Raw genomic sequence first — 22,987 nt, 5'->3', positions numbered from 1 at the left:
TAACTGGTTTTAAATCATTTTGGAAAGAAAAGTCTGATTTAAAAAAAAATAGATCAATTAGATCATTCCAGTAAGGACCAATGAAGAGATGATAGAATGGCAGTTAACATTATCAAATTGGCCTTCACCCTGACTTGGTTTGGAGAAGAAAATAGCAACCCATCTCCAGTATTCTTGCCTGGGAGATCCTGTGGACAGAGGAGCCTGGTGGGCTACAGTTCATGGGGTCACAAAGAGTTGGACATGACTTGGCGATTAAACAACAACAATAACCAGCTTGGTTATGAACTGACCAGGTGATTTTCTTGCTAGACAGTCATCTTCTCTGGACGTGTTCAAAGAAGTTAGTCAGGAATATCCCTTTCCTTTTCTAATATTCTTTCAGTTCAAAGGTTTGTTGTACTAGATGAACAAGATAATTAATGATGCTGTGAGCGTGTCCTAAGTTGCTCAGTCGTGTCTGACTCTCTGCGAACCTTTGTTCTGTAGCCCGCCAGGCTCCTCTGTCCATGGGATTCTCCAGGCAAGAATACTGGAGTGGGTTGCCGTTTCCTCCTCTAGAGGATCTTCCCAACCCAGGGATTGATTCCACGTCTCTTATGTCTCCTGCATTGGCAGGCAGGTTCTTTACCACTCGAGCCACCTGGGAAGCCCCAATTAATGATGCTCCAATTCCTGAAATCTTTGATCTGGGATCATTGTTAGATTTTTCAAAGAAAGTTTCTAAATTCACACTATCATAAAAACTGGAATACAGATTTAAATAGAAGCCTGGCTTAAAATAAGGATACCTTAAATTCTTAGTCTTGGATTGTTGGTGCCAAATCTGGCCTGTGTGATTTTTGAATGGTTATTTATTTTGACTTCTTTATTTTTGTTCAGAGTCCTGGTTTTTAAACCCTATAGGCAGTTTACAGTGTAAACTTTGCCATTGTTTTTAATGTTTTGGTATATGTATTTTTGTGCCTGATTCAATAAAGTAAAAGTATTGTTTGGTTTGATTTCTGATGAAGATTGTCCCCTGGTGAATATGAATGGAGAGCAGAAGATGATGTATTCTAAGCTGTATTTGGAAAAGTAATGTTTCACACTCTATTTTTTTAATTTGGTTGCAGTGTTGCTCTGCTGTTTATACATTGCTCAATCAGGAAAGGAGTTATGAAGCTGGATAAATGCAACCATTCTTGAGATTCCACATCAGGTCATTCAAGGAAAATAACCATGTGATGTTACAGTCTGTTGAATTGGCATTTGAACCATAAGATTATCAGGGTCTGAGCCTGATTTCAGAATGTGCGATCTGGAGAAGGATAGTTGGTTGTAGCTCTGCTCAGAATTTTAAAACTTCTCTCTACATTTTCTTTTTGTCTAAAGGGCAGTTTCTTTTGTATTGTTATATTTTTTTGAGACCTTGAACAGAAAAGTAAGATAATTTAATGGTGCTTATTGTTGATTGAGTTGGAATCCATTTGCAACCTTAGCTCTCTATGTGTTGTAATTGAAGGCAGTTGAAATGAGCTTAGCAGGGGAATGGGAGCATTCTGGCTTTGACATCAGTGAAATTTCTCCATGACATTTTTAGAAAAGGTGTGTGTGTGTGTGTGTGTGTGTGTGTGTGTGTGTAGGTTGCTTATTTGTGTCCGACTCTTTGCAACCCCATAGACTGTAGCCCACCAGGCCCCTCCACCCATGGGGTTCTCCAGGCAAGAACACTGGAGTGGGTTGCCGTTTCCTTCTCCATCTTTAGAACATAATGATATTTATAACATTCCTAGTTCACTTGAGCACTATGTACAATCCTGGAGGTATTTAAGGGGAAAAAGCTAAAACTTTACAAATCACTAGATAAAGAAATAGTTTTCAATATTTTCCAAAGAGCATTCTTCTCTTTGAAACTTCCTTTTGACTTAAAAGGTCAAAAGGAATTAAAAGGTGAGGAAGACCCTGATGCCGCTCTGAATTTTCCTGGATTTCATTAAACATTTCTCTGACGTCAGCACAGAACTGAACTACTTCATTATAAAATACAGTGTTTACTAAATATCAGGAATACATTTTTGTTAAGAGTAATGTCTAATGATGGAAAAAATAGAACACAATTTTTATGAAATAAGCCATTTTAAATCTACAAACATCCTTCTTAAATCTTTTAGCTGAAATGCTGGGATGTTACACAACTCAACCCAATGATGGTAATAATATTTGCTGTTTATGTAACACCAATCTTCTGAGGAGCTAAATTGACTTCACAGGTATTGTATAATGAAACCTCACAGCACGGTCTGGGTGAGGAAAGTGGTTACTGTCATTTTATTAGAGAGGAAAATAAAGGTGAAATGGCTTATCCACATTTTCATCAGAGGCCAGGAATCAAGCCTTCCAGATTGGCTCTTCATTGCTTTTTTAGAAAAATGAATTCCTTTCTATGACAATAAATATTTATTTGCAATAGAAGTACTAATAGGCATATGCTGTCCCCGCTGATGGAATATAGTAAGGGGCCCATCCTCCCCCGCCCCCACCAAGTTTACCATCTAAATAAGACAAACAAGACAAGAGATGAAAATACAGAGCGTTGGAGTGTAATTTGCACTGCTGAGAAGTAGTTGGCTCCTGGTTTCAATTTCTTCTCTTGAAGTCACATACATATTTCATCCTTTGCATAGTTTGGCAATGTATCCGGCTAAGAGCTATAAAGCTATTTAATTTGTTTTTGGTAAAGCGTTTTATGTCTGGATAATGGATTTGTACATCAGTGACAGCCTGTAACATGGCTAAGTGTTCTGATTGACAGAACACCCACGTTCAGACTTGTTTATTTTTTGATAAGGAAAATGCCAGCTAACTTAGTCCATATGTGTTCTTCCACGGGAGGAGGCTTATTCACATGGAATGGACACTCATTTAAAAATAAAATGACAGGGATTATGAGAACAGTCATACATATGAGAACTAAATTTTCCTTTCTCTTTTTCACTTAAAAATGTTTTTTAAGCATTGATCCTATCAACATTTAATGCTAAATTTATCAATATATATTAAAAAAATTTATCTCTTAATCTTTTAGTATCAGGCTACCTTATTCTTATTTGAAAGAATAGAAAAATTTTAAATATAGACAGTTTATTATAAACTATAGCAGAATTAAGCAAATATATAAAGCTTTCCCACCTGGCCTTCCCAGGTGACTCGGTAAAGAATCCTCCTGTCAATGAAGAAGATGCAAGAGTAACAGGTTTGATCCCCAGGTTGGGAAGATCCCCTGGAGAAGGAAATGGCAACCCACTCCAGTATTCTTACTGGGGAAATGCCAAGGAGAGGAGCCTGGCAGGCTACATGGGGGTCACAAGGAATCCGACACGACTAAGTACATGCTTGCGTAAAGCATTCCATTCATATAACGAAGATACTAGAAATCTTATGACTCAAGCAAACCAGAATTGGATTCAGAAATTACTATAAAAGCTATTTCTTAAGTTTTGGGGGAAACAATGAAACCCCATTGTCTTGAGATGTCCTCTCCATGACACCTTCTGCAGAAGTGCTTTTGTGGAGAGCTTGTGAGTCTTTTGTTGGGAAAATGAAGCTGAGTATTATCAAGAACTGTGAAGGTTCTAAGAGTTACCTATTTGTATGTGAACAAATGAACTTGCCACAGTTCTGTGGGTGCTGGCAGAGGACGTGAGTGTCTGGGTCAGAAACCAAGATTGCTGTCTCACCGCAAAGAAGCAGTAAGAGTCTCAGAGCTGATCTAGCTCTCCAGGCCTGCAAAGTCTCTTGGGGTGATGCAGAGGCCCAAGTAACAACATCAAAGCCGAGAACTCTCTGGCTTGGGGTAACTAAAGTGAAATGAAAAGTGTTAGTCACTCAGTCATGTTTGACTCGGCAACCCCATGGACTGTAGCCCACCAGATTCCTCTGACCATGGGATTCTCCAGGCAAGAATACTGGAGTGAGTAGCCATTTCATTCTCCAAGGGATCTTCTTCAGCCATGCATCAAACCCAGGTCTCCCGTGTTGCAGGCAGATTCTTTTCGGTCTGAGCCACCGGGGAAGCTATTATCATATGCAGTAAACAAGCTTGCTTAACCTTTGTCTATAAAAGAGAGATTATTTTCATTATATCAGACTGTAAGTAAACCTGCCCTCTGCTCTGGAGGGAGATATGTCTTTACAATGCAAGGCTGTACGTTGTTGAAAGAGGACAGTTCTTCTGCTTACAAAATGTGCAGATGATCAAGAGACCCATGGAGAACTATCTCCCAGGAAGCATTTCCATTAATGCTTCATATTATGATGCAAATTTGACATTTCTGGTTCTAATGTAAGAATTATTTACTATGAATTTAATTGAGTGCTTCAAATCTGGTGGTTTATGTCTTGACTAGGAATAGGAAAAAGTGGTCAGGAAGCATTACTATTAATATTGTATTATTTAGAGAAACAAGATGATCAGGACATGTTTATATTATTTCACTCCCACAGAATTTGTATTAGTGACTCAGTGCATAATAGGTGCTCAAAAAATTATTAGGTCTGTGTGTTCCAAGAAATATGGCAACTTGACTGACCTGAAGAATTGAGACCTGCAGTGGTTTCTATAGAATCCCAATAAATGATGTCTAAAATTAATCTGAGTTGGATACAATTTGGTGAATGATGTACAAGGAGTATATGTTAATACAGAAAATGATGGTGAAAAAAGTGATAAATATATAGTAACTTCATTTAATATCTTGACCTCCTTGTAAGGAATTCAAGAGATTTGTAAGCATCCTATTATTTTGTTTTCCTTCAGTGTTGGACGATGCAGATGTAATTAGGTGTCCGATAGAGGATAGCTATTGTGATATTATATAGAATTTTAGAAGAATAAATGATAATTACAGTTTTGCCAAGATTTTGGATTAATTAACTCAGGATTTTATTGTGGTAAAAAATGATAGAGATTGTTACGAATAAAGACAATAACAGTGTTAATATTTTGCCATTTTTTCTATGAAATTAAATTCATTCATATTTTTTATTTTCTTTTTTTTATTTCAGTTATTTATTAGTGGATATTCAATTTATTATTTTACGAAAAATGCTAGTAACTGAAAAAGAAGTTTTATTATTGTAGCCTACTTTTGAATACACTATTGTTCCAAATTGGAATAAAACTATGGGTATATGAACAATTGGGCTTCCTCAGTGGTTCAGTGGTAAAGAATCTGCCTGCCAACCAGGAGACACGGTTTCGATCTCTGGGTCCGGAAGATTCCCCTGGAGAAGGAAATGGCAACCCACTCCAGTTTTCTTGCTTAGGAAATGCCATGGACAGAGGAGCCTGGCAGGCTATGGTCCATAGTGTCACAAAGTCAGACATGACTTAGTGACTAAACTCAACAGTATTATGAACACTTGTCATCCTCTTCTCTTTGACACAACTGAGCGACTAACACTTCACTTCCTCTTTTTTTTTTTTGAAAAGTACCCTAAATGGTGTAGTGAATTCTAAATCCTAATATTTGGGTTATTCGGACTTCCTGATGGAGACAAGGAAATTGTTTGGTGAGAGATGTTAATCATCAAAGGAAATACTCGGACAAGTGTCAGGAAATGCCATGGTCACAGCCAAACACACACATGCTTCTACTATTACTTATCCTGTTAGTATGCCCATATCTTACTTAAACCATTCATGTTTTGCAAAAGAGAAGTAAAGAAAAAATTAATTAGAGCCTTACAAATACTTATTTTTAAAATTTAACTATTGGAGACATACAAAAATATATGAATGTAAATTATAACATGTAAGGAATCCCCCAACTGAAGCCTTAGAATACCATCAGTAACTTACTTTTAAGTCTTATGTTTTCATCCCATCCTACCCCTCTGCTTCCTTATAAGAAAGACCTAATCACCATCATGAAATTTGTATATTCCTACTATTAAGCAAGGCTATGGAGCTACCCTGGTAGCTCAGTCAGTAAAGAATCTGCCTGCAGTGCAGGAGACCCAGGTTTGATCCTTTGGTCTGGAAGATCAAATGTTAATATATTCTGTCTAGGCTTTTACCTCTCAGAATCTTCCACTCAAGAATATTTTGTCTTTCTTTATTCACATATTTGTTTATGGAATTGTCCTAAAAATAAGATATCCAGGTGAGGCAGACAAGCCTCTGTTCTCAGCAGTGCTCAGTTGGGCTGACCGTGATGCTGATTCGGGACCTCCTGTTGAACTGTTGACATTAGGTGAGAATCTGTGGGTTGCTGTAGCATCTGAGATTTGTTAGCAGGATCTCATTCCACTAGAGCACATGTGTTTTTCTAGACTCTGTGGCGATCTTGCAGAAAGTCAGGGATGAAATAACAGATTGTCTTCAAATGCTGCCGTCCAGCTCTGAATTTTATTGGCATTTTCTTATTCCACTGTTTATTTCATTAAGTGAAATCTGTTTCTCTTACGTCCCGTGCAGAATGTGAAGGATGACGGACAGCATGTGTGGCGACTCAAGCACTTTAACAAACCTGCCTACTGCAATCTTTGCCTGAACATGCTGATCGGAGTAGGGAAGCAGGGCCTCTGCTGCTCCTGTGAGTATGTTTCCTTTGCCTGGACATCATCACCTCCGGTGAGGAAAGGTTGATTTCATGGCACAGTCCCATTTGCAGACAGAGTCAAGAAATTAACCTGACCCTTCCTGTACCTATGATTTATGTCTCCCTGTAATATGTTTCTGAAGGCTTAGGTCATTCTAGTTTTAACTTCCTTCAGTTTTGGAAAGCCCTCTCCTTGGGAAAGGAATAAGGACATTTTCCAACTCACAAGCCATTTTCTTTCCACTGTAATTTAGTTTATTCATGATTCTCATTGCTTCTGCGAGTATTAGGAAAATTTCCACTGGCCTCTCATACTTATATCTTACATTTACACATATTTGTCCTTTTTTCCCCAAGTTAGTTGCTTTATTCACATTGTTTTCCTATAATGAGCTTATTCCTTTTAGTCTTTTAAAAATAATTACATGATCGTGTGTGTCTGATGTATAGAACAGTCTTTTGGACTCTGTGGGAGAGGGAGAGGGTGGGATGATTTGGGAGAATGGCATTGAAATATGTATAATATCATATATGAAACGAGTCGCCAGTCCAGGTTCGATGCATGATACTGGACGCTTGGGGCTGGTGCACTGGGACGACCCAGAGGGATGGTAGGGGGAGGGAGGAGGGAGGAGGGTTTGGGATGGGGAACACATGTATACCTGTGGCAGATTCATTTTGATATATGGCAAAACCAATACAATATTGTAAAGTTAAATAAAGTAAAATTTAAAAAAATAAATAAATAAAAATAATTACATGATCAGTTTGCACTCAGATTAAGAAATCACAAGGAATAAAAACTAACCTTGTACCTCAGACACATGAGTTTTAATTCTATCATGGAGAAGTTCTTCATATATGGTTAACAGGTATTAGAATGCAAAGTTTTGCCCGTTCATGAATTGCAGCCATTATTTTTATTTCAGCACACTTAACTTTGCAATATTTATTTTCTTCTACGAAATACTGCCCACTGGAATTTTCAGATAATGCTTGCATCAATTTATAAAAGGCACTTAAGAATTTTTAAACCAACAGCATGTACTCCTGAGGAACTTTTGCATTCTGTGATACTTCTGCTAAAACAGGGGGAATACTGAGTCCTCCTCACTAAGGGTGACTTTGTCTCAGTCCAGCACATTGTCCAACCAAACCCTCGTCTGCAGTGTATGTTCACAAAACCTGTCAGGTTTATTGGACACATCCCATTTTTGTGCATTTATAATAAATCTAATTTCTTACCTGGCTTCCATATAATACATACTTTTCAGATATTAATTTTAGCTAATGGCTTCTTTGGTAGCATAATTGGGAGAAGACTTTCAGATGTTTTATTTGACATTAAAAACCATATTTTAGGATGCTTTTAAATGTTTACAGATTTTGATAAAGTAACATAAAATTATGTCATACCACTTCAGAGGGCTGTTTCTGGTGGCCACACTTAAGAGGCTGGTTACCCCATAACATTCTCCATGTACAAAGGAAGTACTTTATTTTCAAGGATTTATTATTTTTAAGGAAAATAATTTTTCAGAGTATTTTCTATTGATGGGAGCTTATGAAACAAAATGGTAATTCTCAAATAATGTGGGCAGTGTCATGTAAGAGTGAGAATCTTACTCACAAATTCTAACTGGTAAGTGTAGCAAATGTAATATACAACATTATTACCATTAGGGAAGGGAAGAGAAACTATATTTTCTTCCTCACTGTTGCCAAAGGGAGTCACAGATGTGGCTATTGGGGAAGAGTTTTACTATATAAGTATTATGTGAACTTAGTATTTTTTTCATTCTAATTCCATGCAGTGGTTAATTTCTTTTTGTTTTGTTGAGAGAGCTACCTGGTTGCTTTTTTACTTAATTTTTATTCCCTGTATTTATGCATTTGTTACTCTTAATTAGAAACCAGTATTTTATTAAAGAATATCTTTATAAGACCCTGAGTTATACTCAAAATCAAGCCATGTAGTGATTTACAGATGCCAATAAACTGTATATGTTGGCTTTATGTCACATTTTACACACACACACCCATATATATATTTGTATTTGTGAATATATGCATATTTGTGTTTAGTCGCTCAGTCGTGTCTGACTCTTTGGAAATCCATGGACTATAGCCTGCCAGGCTCCTCTGTCCATGGGGATTCTTCAGCCAAGAGTATTGGAATGCGTTGCCCTGCCCTCCTCCAGGGAATCTTCCCAACCCAGGGATTGAACCCAGGTCTCCAGCATTGCAGATGGATTCTTTACCATCTGAGCCACCAAGGAAACCCATACATATTCGCATATACATATTAATTTTGTGTATATATATATATACACAAAATATAAATATATATACACATGTATATCTTTGTATATGTGTATATATACACATTTGTACATATATATTAATTTTTGCATCTATATATCATAAAATACATACATAAACATGCACACATGCATGCTCGCGCACACACACACACACACACACACACACACACATCCCATATGCTGTCTAGCAAAGGTTTTTCCTTTTGGAGACAGATTGCCATGATGGCTATGAAGGATGAAGTTTAACTGAAGGCCTGGCATGTATGAGGAAATCTATTCTCTGGAAATAGACTAACCAGCTATTTAAGATTTAGATAAATCAATAGACAAAACAGCAGAAACTCATGGGCTTTTACTCCCATGCCTGCCAGCTGCTCTCATGCCTATACTCTGTAAAATATAGATCTTTTCCTTCTAACAAATGACACCAAGCCATTTGGCAGTCATCAATTTGTCTTTAATATTTTTGTCATCTGGGAATTATTGTGAAAAATTTGAGTGAGGCCTGATTTAATTAAGCATTTCCTGCTATGCCATGGTAGAAGAGTCTTGGTTTTTCACATGCGTAATATTTCCTGTACTAATTGGCCTTTTGTATTCCATGGTCAAAACAGTAGACTTGGACTTTTTCTTGATGCCGCTGATTGGATTGATTAGGGAGCAGCGGCTATGAAACAAGGTTCTGTTAATGTCACTCTTTCTCTGTAAAATTGCAGTCTGGGCCAGGATGAGCTCTGAATTTGTGTATGTGTTTTCTTACAGTTTGCAAGTACACAGTCCATGAGCGCTGCGTGGCTAGAGCGCCTCCTTCATGTATCAAGACTTACGTGAAGTCCAAGAAGAACACTGATGTGAGTGCATGGCCATGCTGGCTTTGGGAGTGTGTTGTTAATGGATGCTTCTTCTCACTGCAGTGCTCTCGTTCTGTTCTAGGTGATGCATCATTACTGGGTTGAAGGCAACTGCCCAACCAAGTGTGATAAGTGCCACAAAACGGTCAAATGTTACCAGGGCTTGACGGGACTGCATTGTGTTTGGTGTCAGATCACAGTGAGTAACATCAGAGAATGTATCTCTTCCACTCACTCCTGATGCACACGCCGTGTCCCATGCTCTCTGATGAGTCTTAGAAGGCCATCTTGACTTTAGACTAAGTCCAAGTTAGCATAGCATCATGGGAGCCACTCATCTCATGTGTGGCTCCCAAAGGGATAAAGGTCAGAGTCGAATTTGACCTCAGAGGGTCCAGAATTTTCGAGCTAACCTTAGAGATAGTACTGTCATGAGGCTTTCAAACTGTGCTCTGTGGAGTTCTAGAAAGGTAACAAGGCACCGTGGCTGTGAATGGGCAGTGAGCTTGGAATATTGACTGGGTAGAGCTCAGCTAGCTCTCTGCCCTGAAACTCTATTTTGGTAGAATTTATTATTCTACATATTCTGTATTTATTTTGAGTGTAGAATCTATTAGGCTTAAAAAGGATAGAACCATGAATAATGTGATTCAAAGACTTAATTTTATAGTGAAGATACTAAGACCAAGAAAATTTAAGCAAATCATTAATGACCACACAGCTAAGTAGAGATGCAGGCGTGTCCATATTTTAGTTCTTGATGATTCTAAGAACTCACTTAACCCTTATTTACAATGTGTTGTTGTCTTGCTCTTTCATTAAGTCATAGATTGAGGGATACAGGTGTGGATGTAAATGCTAACCATGAATGGCATTGACAATGAAGAAAGGTCACTTGGTCTTTCCTGGGAAATCTTTGCACTCTCCCTGGCTTGCATAATTGAAAAAGCTGCTTCAAATAACTTCTGGGATAAACATATTTATTAGGTGGTACCTCTAGTATTTCATGTTGTATTTCTGGAAACTAATTAGAATGCACATTTTTAAGAATAACCATTTTTTTACCATTTAGTACAAAAACATTTATGGGGCTGAAGTTTCCCCCCATTGACTTCGTTTTCTCTTTACACCTAGTGTATGGGTCATCTTATTTATAGGACAAATTGTTCTTGCATTGTGGGAATTAAACAGTAGAGAGCAGTGTATCACTTAAGCAAATAAGTTTCTGTGTAGTGCCCCTGAGCAGTCCTCCCCAACACACACACCATTTAAAATTTTTCGTAAGTACACATACACACACACATACACATGGGATAATGAGAAAAACAAACTGTGACTTGTATTTCAAAAGTACAATTAAGTACTTTTTTTTTTAATGAACACATTTTCTTCAATCATTTTCAGCTATTACTCAGTTAAATTATATTTACATTTGAAATTTCCTCAATTTTGAAAGACAGTTTTATTTTTTTGAAGTGATTGGGTATTATAATAAAACGTCTAACAATGATTTAAACTATACATGTGAATTACTTAAACACATTGATTTCTCAGTTTTAAGAAGACCATACCTATTTTATTTATTAAAAACCTTGTGCTCATTAAAATATTAGTTTTCTTTTCTAAGCATCTATACAAAATTTAATTTTTGTTTCAGATCTTATATAACTCTATTCCTCTTATTTTCCCCACAGAGTACATTTTTGTTAGTTATATCTTTATTTTACTGCAAACTGAATTTGGAGAATATCAGAATTTGTTTCTTCCTTGTATTTCAAGTTATTTCCCATCATTAATACATTTCAAATGTGTTTTTTTTTCCCATTTTCAATTTCTTTTTTTTTTTTATTGGAGTATAGTTGCATTAAAATGCTGTGTTAGTAGTTTCTGCTGTACAGCAAAGTGAATCAGCTCTATGTATACATACGGTCCCTCTTTTTGGATTTCTTTTTCATTAAGGTCACCACAGAGCACTGAGTAGAGTTCCCTGTTCTATGTAGTTGGTTATCATTAGTTGTCTATTTTATACATGGTAGTGCATATATCGGAGAAGGCAATGGCACCCCACTCCAGTACTCTTGCCTGGAAAATCCCATGGATGGAGGAGCCTGGTGGGCTGCAGTCCATGGGGTCGCTAAGAGTCGGACACGACTGAGCAACTTCACTTTCACTTTTCCATTTCATGCATTGGAGAAGGAAATGGCAACCCACTCCAGTGTTCTTGCCTGGAGAATCCCAGGGACGGGGGAGCCTGGTGGGCTGCCATCTATGGGGTTGCACAGAGTCGGACACGACTGAAGCAACTTAGCAGCAGCAGCAGTGTATATATGTCAATTCCTATCTCCCAATCCATTCCACCTACCCTTCCCTTCTTTTTTTTATTTTATTTTTTAGCTTTACAATATTGTATTGGTTTTGCCATATATCAACATGAATCTGCCACAGGTATACACGTGTTCCCCATCCCTCCCTTCTTGGTATCCGTACATTTGTTCTCTATGTCTGTGTCTCTATTCCTTCTTTGCACGTAAGTCCATCTGTCCCACCGTGTATTTGTGTTAATATACAACGTTTGGTTTTCTCTTTCTGACTCATTTTAGTCTGTATGACAGTCTCTAGGTCCATCCACGTCTTGGCAAATGGCACAATTTCACTCCTTTTTATGGCTGAGTAGTATTCCATTGTCTACATGGCCCACATCTTCTGTACACATTCCCGTGTTGATAGACACTTAGGTTGCTTCCATGTCCTGGCTATTGCAAACAGTGCTGCAGTGAACATTGCAGGATTTTTTAAATTGTGTATTTAAAATGTGAACACTATAAAATTATGCACTGCCTCCTTTCCTGATATAAAAGCTTTTAGAGATTTTAAGTTTCTTTATTTGACTCCTCTTCTCTTTCCCCTATTTAATATCTTCTGCCTTTTTCATTCTATGGGAATGACTCTCCTCAGAGTTACCATTGCTAATAGTGTCTTAGTGATAATCAAAGCATCTTGAAATGTTTTTCTTGTTTTATATTCCATTTTGCTTTTCTTGTTTTCTTTTGTTTCTTGGTTCTGACACTGAAAATTTACATTTCTAGCCCCATAAATCTCCAGTTATACACTTATTTTTGGTCTTGATCCTGATCCTAGTCTTATAAGAAATTAGGCCTTTCTTTTTACAGGAAAGAAGACACTGTGTCTGAATAAATTCTGCTTGTATAATCTGAGGATTTCAGGTGCAGTTCAGTTCAGACAACATGACCCTAGCATCTTCCTCTTAAGGTCAATGTGAACCTGAAGATGACTCTTTTGTCACTACAACAAAGCACTTTATAAGCTATAAATGTCTTCAAACCCCACCTTCTACTCAGAGCACGAGCACGGAAGGGTTTAATGCAGAGTCAGAGAGAAATGGAGCTTCTCAGGGTGCTTCTTAGCTTACTAAACTTTCCCAAGACCTGAGGCTTCTGGCTAACTTCAGCTTTATTTGCTATAAACCATGATCTCCAGGGTTCTGTGAGTGTTTGGTTCATGAAACAAAACTCAAAATTAAAAAAAAAAGTTCTCATGTTTCCAGAAGAATACATATATACACACACACACACACACACACATATATATATATATAAGCTTCTTATACGTAGCTTCAGCTTCTGTACTCTTTTGGCATTTTAACGTTAAGCAATTATATGAATATATTTATTAATTTATTGATTATCTGCCTAGGTTAAATAGAAGATATCTACCTCTGACCATTTCTATATTTAGTATGATCTATACTTCATTCTTGAACTATTGTATGAAGAATTCAGTTTAAAGTTTTGTGTTTTTTTTTTATAAATAAAGCTTTATTTCTTTCCAATTCAGATGGATTTGTCAGGGTAGGGGGCTTATTCCATTTGCTCAAGCTTCCACTACAATGATGAATAGAAATGGCAAGAGTAGACACCATGCATTGTTCCCAATATTAGGAACATTCTTTCACCATTAAATATTACGCGCACTGAGGTTTTTTATAGACTATTTGCCAGAAGAATGAGTTCCTAACAATTTCAATGGATCTGGTCTTGACTGACACACTCCTGATAACCTTTATTTTTAAAAAATATTTATTTATGTTTTTGGCTGCGCCGACTCTTAGTTGGGGCACAGGGGTCCTTTAGTTGCAGCACGTGTGATCTACTCTGACCAGGGGTTGAACCGGGGCCTCCTGCCTTGGGAACATAGAGTCTTAGCCACTGGACCACCAGGGAAGTCCCCTGCTTGCCTTTAAACAAACTGAATGTACTTTCTTATGTCTTTATGCTTCCCAGAAAGTGCTATAAATATAGTAAAGAGCTAGCAGAAGCTGTGAAAGTGATGGGATATGCACCATCAGAGCTGAGTGTTAGGGAGGCCTATCTGAATGGAGTCTGCATGGAATAGATTGTAGAGAGAAACAAAGAGAATGAAACCTGCTTTCATTTCAGTGGTTTTACAAATGCTATCACTTCCTTTAAACCTAGGGCTTTGGCAATTGCTTGTGTCTTAATTTAGTCATAAGTTAGACCAACCATATTCTATAAGTGTTTCTGTTCAACAACTAAGGCAGTAGTTGTATAATCTTGGACAAAGTATATACAAGCTTTGGCCAGTTTCTGAATTGTCAAAATGGATATAATGATACCTATCTTGTAAGACATTTTTTATAAAAATTAAATGAATTTAAAAAAATCTGTATAAATATGTTTAGTGCAGAATCTCATACATAATAATGCTTGCATGTGTGCTAAGTCGATTCAGTTGTGTCTGACTCTTTGCGATCCCATGGACGGTAGCCCATCAGGATCCTCTGTCCATGGGATTCTTCAGGCAACAGTACCACAGTGGGTTGCCATTTCCTTCCCCAGAGGATATTCCTGACCCAGGGATCAAACCCGAGTCTCTTAAGTCTCCTGCATGGGCAGGCATGTTCTTTACTTCTAACTCCACTTGGGAAGCCCATACTAGTGCTTCAAAGTGAAGTCACTCAGTCGTGTCTGACTCTTAGCGAACCCATGGCCTGTAGCCTACCAGGCTTCTTGGTCCATGGGATTCTCCAGGCAAGAATACTGGAGTGGGTTACCATTTCCTTCTCCAGGAGATCTTCCCTACCCAGGGATTGAATCCACGTCTCCAGTGTTGTAGGCAGACACTTTACCGCCTGAGCCACCAGGGAAGTGCCTAGTGCTTAGTGATCGACAATTACTTTCACAGTGAAGGCTAGGTAAAATGCCATGTGTGTGTGTGTGTGTGCATGCTCAGTTGTGTCTGACTCTTTGAGACCCCATGGACTGTAGCCTACCACACTCCTCTGTTGATGGAATTCTTCAGGCAAGAATACTAGAGTGGGTTGCCATGTCCTCTTCCAGGGGAATCTTCTCAATCCAGGGATTGAACCCACATGCCTTGCATCTCTTGCATTGGGAGGCAGATTCTTTACCACTAGTACCACCTGGGAAGCCCAGGTAAATTGTCATGTGGAGGCACAAAGCCCAACCTCTGGCTCACAGAGGGTACTCCATGAATGTTACTCAAACCTTCTCTCTCCCTTCTGGAAGGAACTCTAATTTCCCAGTCTAAGAATAACACCTGCATGTTCTAAAAGCATTCAGAAACATGTGGTCCTGAATATCACTAAAGCCTAGACTAAGCTGATTTATTTATATTCACAAACTCTCTTCTATGAAACATAGTAACATCATGCTTGCAATGATTGGAAATAGAGCTGGAAGTCAATCTCTTATCCTTGTCTTTCACCTCTATCTCATATATTCAACCTATCACTGAGCCTCTAAGTTTCCTCCTTAAAATATCTCTCTCAGATTTGGTTTTTGTCTTCACCATTCACAGCCCAAGTGCAAGCTCTTAGCACCTCTTAACTAGATTAGAGTCAGAAATCTTGGCTTACCTCCCTAACAGAAGGTACTTTTCCTATAACACAGGCTGAAAACCACCTCCAGAATCAACTTCTGAAAATACTGTTTTGTTATCATATGCCACCTTTGGCAACCCATAATAGTTCTGTGAAAATAAATGCAGCCCTCACCTCTTCCCACCTCAACCTGGTTTTCATTTCCCCAAATATGAGAGCCAAGCCTAAGCACATGACATATGTAATATTCCCCTCCATGCCCAGACCCTGCTATAAGTTGAGTTTGTCTGTGGACAGTTCCCAGGGAAAGCCATGCTTCACCCTTGTTATTTAGCTCACCTTGCTTTATTTTATCTTTTAGAATTGTTAAAAATTTTATTTGTTTATTTTTCTGTGTTTTGGGTCTTGATTGCCACATGTGGGCTTTCGCTAGTTGCGGCAAGCAAAGGCCACTCTCTAGTTGCCATGTTCGGGCTTCTCACTGCCGTGGCTTTTCTTGTTGCAGAGCACAGGCCCTAGGATGAGTGGGCTTCAGTAGTTACGGCACATGGGCTTAGTTGCCCCATGGCATGTGGGGTCCTCCCGAACCAGTGACTGAACCCGTGTCCCCTACATTGGTGGATTTTAACCACTGGACCACCAGGGAAGTCCTTTGCTCACTCCGATTGTCCCGAATGCACCCAACTCAAATTCTAACTACACTTCAAGAACCAAATTAAGTTCCGTATTTCCCTTGAGATTTTCCTTGACACTATATGTTTACTTTTTCTGAATACTTTCCGAACTTTTATTCCATACCAAATGAAGACTGAAATGCTGTCTAGAACTGTCATGTCTGCATGCTATCATTGTCTACACTGCTCGATCACAGTCTTATCCAGCTCCAGATCCAATATATACCTTGGATCACCCTAATTACCCTAAATCTTGATTCAGTGCCGAATATAGAGGATATCCTCAACAATTTCACTTTCATGACAGATATCCTTTTCTTCTTACTGCTAAATAGTGAATTTTAAATGTATGACTTAAATTGTTTTTTTTTTTTAAATCCTGTAATCCTCAAATATACATCAGGTATACAAGTGTGTGTATACAAATACTTAAAGATATAAAAAAGTATTAGTCGCTCAGTAGCATCCGACACTTTGCAACCCCAGGGACTGTACACTGTGAGGCCCTTCTGTCCATGGAATTCTCCAGGGATGAATTGGAGTATGTGGCCATTTTCTTCTTCAGGGGATCTTCCCAACCCAAGGATCAAATCCAGGTCTTCCACACTGCAGGCAGATTTTTACAGTCTGAGCCACCAGCCACCTTTTTATTCAGAACCTGTGGATTCTTGATGTTACAGAATTTTGCCATCATTTAGATAAGAAAGTTAGGCGCTTAGAACTGAGTTTTATCTCCTTTTGTAAGTCTCACCACTTAAAAATGAAAACAGGAAAATCCTAAGAAAGAACAATATAAACTGCCTTCTAACATTTAGGCAGCCACTTCCCTGTGCTTGCAATTCAATCAGCTGGGCTGAATGTCCTCATTGCTTCTTTTTTCCTCCTCTTGCTGACATTCTCTGATCCTTAAGATATCACTGTTTAATCACTATTATTAGAGAGATGCAAATCCAAACTATAGTTAGGCATCCCCTCACACGGGTCAGAATGGCCATGATCAAAAATCTACAAGCAATAAATCTTGGAAAGGGTATGGAGAAAAGGGAAACTTCTTGTCCTGTTGATGGGAATGCAAATTGATACAGCCACTATGGAGAACAGTATGGAAATTCCTTCAAAATCTATGAATAAAACTACCCTATGACCCAGAAATTCTACTACTAGGCATATACCCTGAGGAAACCAGAATAGCTAAGACATGGAAGCCATCTCAATGTGAACCGATAGATGAATGGATAAAGAAGTTATGGTACATATACACAATGAAAAGTTGGCTTAAAGCTCAACATTCAGAAAATGAAGATCATGGCATCTGGTCCCATCACTTCATGGGAAATACATGGGGAAACAGTGGAAACAGTGGCTGACTTTTTTGGGGGGGGGCTCCAAAATCACTGCAGATGGTGACTGCAGCCATGAAATTAAAAGACGCTTACTCCTTGAAAGAAAAGTTATGACCAACCTAGATAGCATATTCAAAAGCAGAGACATTACTTTGCCAACAAAGGTCCGTTAGTCAAGGCTATGGTTTTTCCTATGGTAGTGTATGGATGTGAGAGTTGGACTGTGAAGAAAGCCGAGCACCGAAGAATTGATGCTTTTGAACTGTGGTGTTGGAGAAGACTCTTGAGAGTCCCTTGGACTGCAAGGAGATCCAACCAGTCCATTCTGAAGGAGATCAACCCTGGGTGTTCTTTGGAAGGAATGATGCTAAAGCTGAAACTCCAGTACTTTGGCCACCTCATTCGAAGAGTTGACTCATTGGAGAAGACTCTGATGCTGGGAGGGATTAGGGGCAGGAGGAGAAGGGAATGACAGAGGATTAGATGGCTGGATGGCATCACCTACTCGATGGACATGAGTTTGAGTGAACTCCAGGAGATGGTGATGGACAGGGAGGCCTGGCGTGCTGCAATTCATCGGATCGTAAAGAGTTGGACATGACTGAGCAACTGAACTGAACTGAATAAAAAGGAATGCATTTGAGTTGGTTGTAATGAGATGGACAGACCTAGAGCCTGTTAAACAGGGTGAAGTAAATCAGAAAGAGAAAGAGAAATATCATTTATTAATGCATATATATGGAATCTAGAACAGAGAAGGCAATGGCACCCCACTCCAGTACTCTTGCCTAGAAAATCCCATGGATGGAGGAACGTGGTAGGCTACAGTCCATGGGGTTTCTACGAGTTGGTCGCGACTGAGCAACTTCACTTTCACTTTTCACTTTCACACAATGGAGAAGGCAATGGCAACCCACTCCAGTGTTCTCTCCTGGAGAATCCCAGGGACTGCAGAGCCTGGTGGGCTGCTGTCTATGGGGTCGCACAGAGCTGGACACGACTGAAGTGACTTAGCAGCAGCTTAGCAGCATGGAATCTAGAAAGATGGTGCTGATGAACCTATCTACAGGGCAACAATGGAGAGGAGGACATAGAGAACAGACTTTTGGACACAGTAGGTGTGGGAGAAGATGGGATGACTTGAGAGAGTAGCATTGAAATGTATATATTACCGTGTGTAAAATAGATAGCCAGTGGGAATTTTCTGTATGACACAGGAAACCCAAAGCTCGTGCTCTGTGACAGCCTAGATGGGTGGGATGGGGAGGGAGATAGAAGGGAGGTTAAGAGGGAGGGGGAATATGTATAGCTATATGACTGACTCTTGTTGATATATGGCAGAAACCATCACAATATTGTAATCATTCTTCAATTAAAAATAATTTTTTTTTAAAAAAAGATCTCACTCTTTATACCTGTTGATTTCTACCCTGAAAGCATTTTCTTGACATTCTCTTAAAATAGGTTGTCATTTGCTCCTGGTTGTGGTAAAATGTTCATGGTCAGGCAGGACTCACAGTATCGGTGGATACTTTTCATTTGAGCTTGGCAAAAGCAAGCCTATATTGTGGCTATAGATTATTGACTTTTGGTATCATGTAGGACTACTACTTCTTTTAAAATAGTCAACTCCTAGCAATAATGTTTAAAGGTTTCTAATGACTTAACAATATAAAGATTCATGCTTTAGCAAATGCCAGCGTTAACGCAGCACCTGAAATGGAAAAATGTTAGAAACAAAAATACATATAAATCAACAAATATTCCTCGAATCTGGTCACTTCATTTTTCTGCAGAAAAACTATCTCTTTTTTCTTCCAAATTCTTATAGAAATTTATTTTCTATTTTTCTTCCTTTCAACTTTTTAGATTCTGTTTTCTTCTCAGTACAATACATCACTCTTTTCTCAACTCCATCCCATAAACACATGTACATATACACACATACACACAAGCTTATTCACACATTTTCTTTTTCTTCCTAAATTGAGACAGCTTTTTTCAATAAACACAGATCTGGCTCTAAATTAAGTGCTATTAGAAATGTTGTAAACTCTGAAATTATTTCCAAGTGTTTAATTCACTTCCAGAAATAGCTGGTTTATATTTTATGAATTTTCTAGCTATGATACTGATACCCTTACACAGAAATGGAAGTTTCTGTACATATAATAAAAAATATGACCTGATGATTTCTATGCCTTAGTCTAAAAATGCAAGGTAACTGTGAACAAAAATAAAAACACTGTTTAAAAGGTAACAATTTCTTTACTCTGGGGCTCCATTGGCCATTCCATTTAAGAGGCAGCACTCATTAATGGTCTAGTTTATTGCTCTTCTTGATGAGTCTTTTTCTCTGTTTTGTTGATTTACAATCTGGGTTATCTTTAAGAGAATTGTCAGACTTCAGTATCTTAACTGTCACTGACAAGGACTCAGCTTTGACTTTTTTTTTTTTTTCTGTAAAATGGCATGGTGATGAGTTTAAGCAACTTGTTATTATTACTGATTATACTCACTTTATTCCTTTTTACATTTTTATTTAAAACATATCATACATATAGAAAATTATAAATATCCCAGGGAGAGAGCTTAGTGAATTTTGCACAAATGAGCACCATGTGTAGCTAACACCTGATGGAGAAACAAAACATTACCAGTAACCTGAAATACTTTTGGGCTAGTGGCTTTTAAATTCTATTATATGGTTTCTATTTTGTTGGTATTTCCTATTTTTTTAAATAGACTTCATTTGTTGCAAAGTTTTAACTTCAGAGCAAAAATGAAATACACTTTTAATCCTGATAGTCTTGGGAACCATAAGCATTTTCTCATTGTCCTTCATATTTTATAGTTCGTCTTCAAGTATGTTTATGAACAATATGTTCAGTGCGGTAGCCCTGCTATACACACTGTGGAAAAATCAGGATTTTCCAATGTGGTGTCCTCAGCTTTGATACTTCCAGCTACAAATAATGTCATGATGTTGATGGACACCCACACATATTTAGCAGCTGCCAGATTCCAGTCTTAAGCGAAGTGTAAGGTACCTTATACGTTATTAGTTAATACAGACTTCTTAAGGAGGAGAATTTTCTTGCACTGTGTCTTCCTGTTTCACTGACGATGATATGGTTACTGACGTCCTTGTGGATCCTGCTACATGCTTCTGTTCCTGCAAGACTCTGTCTCATAGCCACCTGGGACCACATGGCAATCAAACGGGCAGTGCCGTGCTGATTTCATGTAGCTCTGCAGGGAAGCCAGGGCTTCCCAGGTGATGGTAGTGGTAAAGAACCCACTTGGCAGTGCAGGAGACATAAGAGATGTGGGTTTGATCTCTGGATTGGGAAGATCCCATGGAGGAGGGCATAGCAACCCACTGCAGTATTCTTGCCTGGACAGAATCCCCATGGACAGAAGAGCCTGGTGGGTTACAGTCCATGGGTTGCAAGAGTCAGACATGACTGAAGTGACTTAGCACGCAGCACACATGCCGGGAGCAGTGTTTCATAGGACCTGTTCCAGTACCTATGCTCTGCAACCCTCAAACCTCAATATGAAGAGGTACTCCATATATTCTGTTTGGCTTAACAACTTTGTAATTCTTTCTGAGTGCTCAGTTCCTTGTTTGTTTTGCTGGAAAACTAGCTTAAATACCAAAAAGCTGTCATTAAATTCATTTTATTTTTGTTGTCTTTTATTACATCTGGTAACCCTCAAATAACTGTATAGAGAGGTTAGTCATCCCTTCCCATATCAGTTGCAGATTGTTAGAAATGCATGGGATGGAGGCAGGGTGGAGGCTGAGCTGCTGAGCTTGTGTAGGTGGTCAGTGCTGGCAAGATCTCAGTATCCTGTCTCTCTGTCCTTCAGAGTTGCATGTAAAACTTCAGTCACTGCAAGCCTGAAAATTCAGTTTTTTCTCACTCTGTGCACACAGAAATTTTATCTTAGAGTCTTGCATTGTCAGTTTTAAATAGGTAGTGCAGGATGGAAAAGCAGAAGCTTTTTCTCTGTGACACCACAGTACAAAAGAGCCTTCAAGACACACAGCCTGACTTTGATTTTTGGTTCAGTTTTCGTAGCAACTGGTACATTCCTTTCCAAGGGCCACCATAATGAAACACTACAAAATGAGAGCAGAAAGTTATCCTTTCATAGTTCTAGAGGCTAGAAACCCAAGATCAAGATGTTAGCGGGCCATGCTCCCTCTGAAGGCTGTAGTGAAGAATCCACCCTCAGCTTTTGCTGATTCTGAGAGTGGGCCCCAATCATCGGTGGTCCCTGGCCTTTGGCTTCATCACCAAATCCCTGCTTCTGTTGTCAATGACCTCTTGCCTCTACGTCTGTCTCTTTATATCCAGATGTCTCTCTTCTCATAAGAAAGCCGGTCACTGGATTAAACTCCAAGCTATTTCAGTATAACTTCAATTGAACTTGAATATGCCTACAAAGATTTTAGTTCTCAATGAGTTCATGTTGTACAGATACTAGAATTCAGGACATTAATTGGGGAAAGACTCAATTTAACCTGCAACACTTGATAATCTGTTTGGTCTGAATCCCAAATTTCAGGGTCATGATTTATTCTGAGAAAATTGATGAAGTCTAATATATTAATAATATATTTAAACCAGTCACTAATTTTATTTTGTGGAAACTATGCATTTCCATTGGCCAGATGATTGCCTGTTAATTTAGTTCTATTTTGCATATGGCTCCAAGTGCTTCTTTATCTTGAATTCCCCTTGTCTCTTGACAAAGCAATGCCTGGTAAGATGAAACCACTTTTTTAATAAGGAGTTTACGTGTCACTGAGAAGCAAAACTGCTAATTATGGATGAATGTGTAAAGGTATTTTTATTTCATGTACTGTGGCCTAGTGTGAGTTAATTATAGTACAAGTAGCCTTAATTCCAAGGCAGGACGTTACCATGATAGATGTTTTAGATCCAAGGACAACAGAAATACCCCTTCGGTAGTGAACTACTCAGGTGAGCTCTTATCGCCAGCAGCACATCTACTCTCATTAGATCCTGTGCTTGGTTGTTAATGAACTGTTACAAAGGTAGGCTTGTGTGGGAAATTAATATAACCAAGATTGAAATGGGTAGCTTTTGGTTCAGAACTGAAAAATAAGTCCGCTCCTTTTTGGTTCTGAACAAAACATGTTATTTTATTAACATCTGTAATTTTTTTAAAAGCATGACTATTTCATATTCCATTGATAGGGAGTAGGGGATAAAGGCATCCATAGGTCTTTTAAACAACTATTACCTTAACAATTCTATATGGCTCCAATAAGAATTATCACCTCAATTTAAAAA

General features: G+C 38.5%; 1 protein-coding gene across 9 annotated transcripts in view; it reads left to right on the top strand.

Moving 5' to 3' along the window:
• Positions 1-22,987, top strand: part of DGKB (diacylglycerol kinase beta) — an 875,335-nt gene that overhangs the window by 269,449 nt on the left and 582,899 nt on the right. For all 9 annotated transcript variants that reach the window (XM_059885674.1, XM_059885677.1, XM_015468340.3 and 6 more), the window contains 3 exons: positions 6,461-6,578; positions 9,671-9,759; positions 9,842-9,958. In XM_059885674.1, the coding sequence (XP_059741657.1) occupies positions 6,461-6,578; positions 9,671-9,759; positions 9,842-9,958 (324 nt within the window). The remainder of the gene's footprint in view (positions 1-6,460; positions 6,579-9,670; positions 9,760-9,841; positions 9,959-22,987) is intronic.

The sequence above is a fragment of the Bos taurus genome, chromosome 4 (assembly GCF_002263795.3).
Source record: "Bos taurus isolate L1 Dominette 01449 registration number 42190680 breed Hereford chromosome 4, ARS-UCD2.0, whole genome shotgun sequence".
Taxonomy (NCBI): Eukaryota; Metazoa; Chordata; class Mammalia; order Artiodactyla; family Bovidae; genus Bos; species Bos taurus.
Note: the sequence above shows the minus strand (reverse complement) of the source record. Positions and strands in the feature narration are given on the sequence as shown.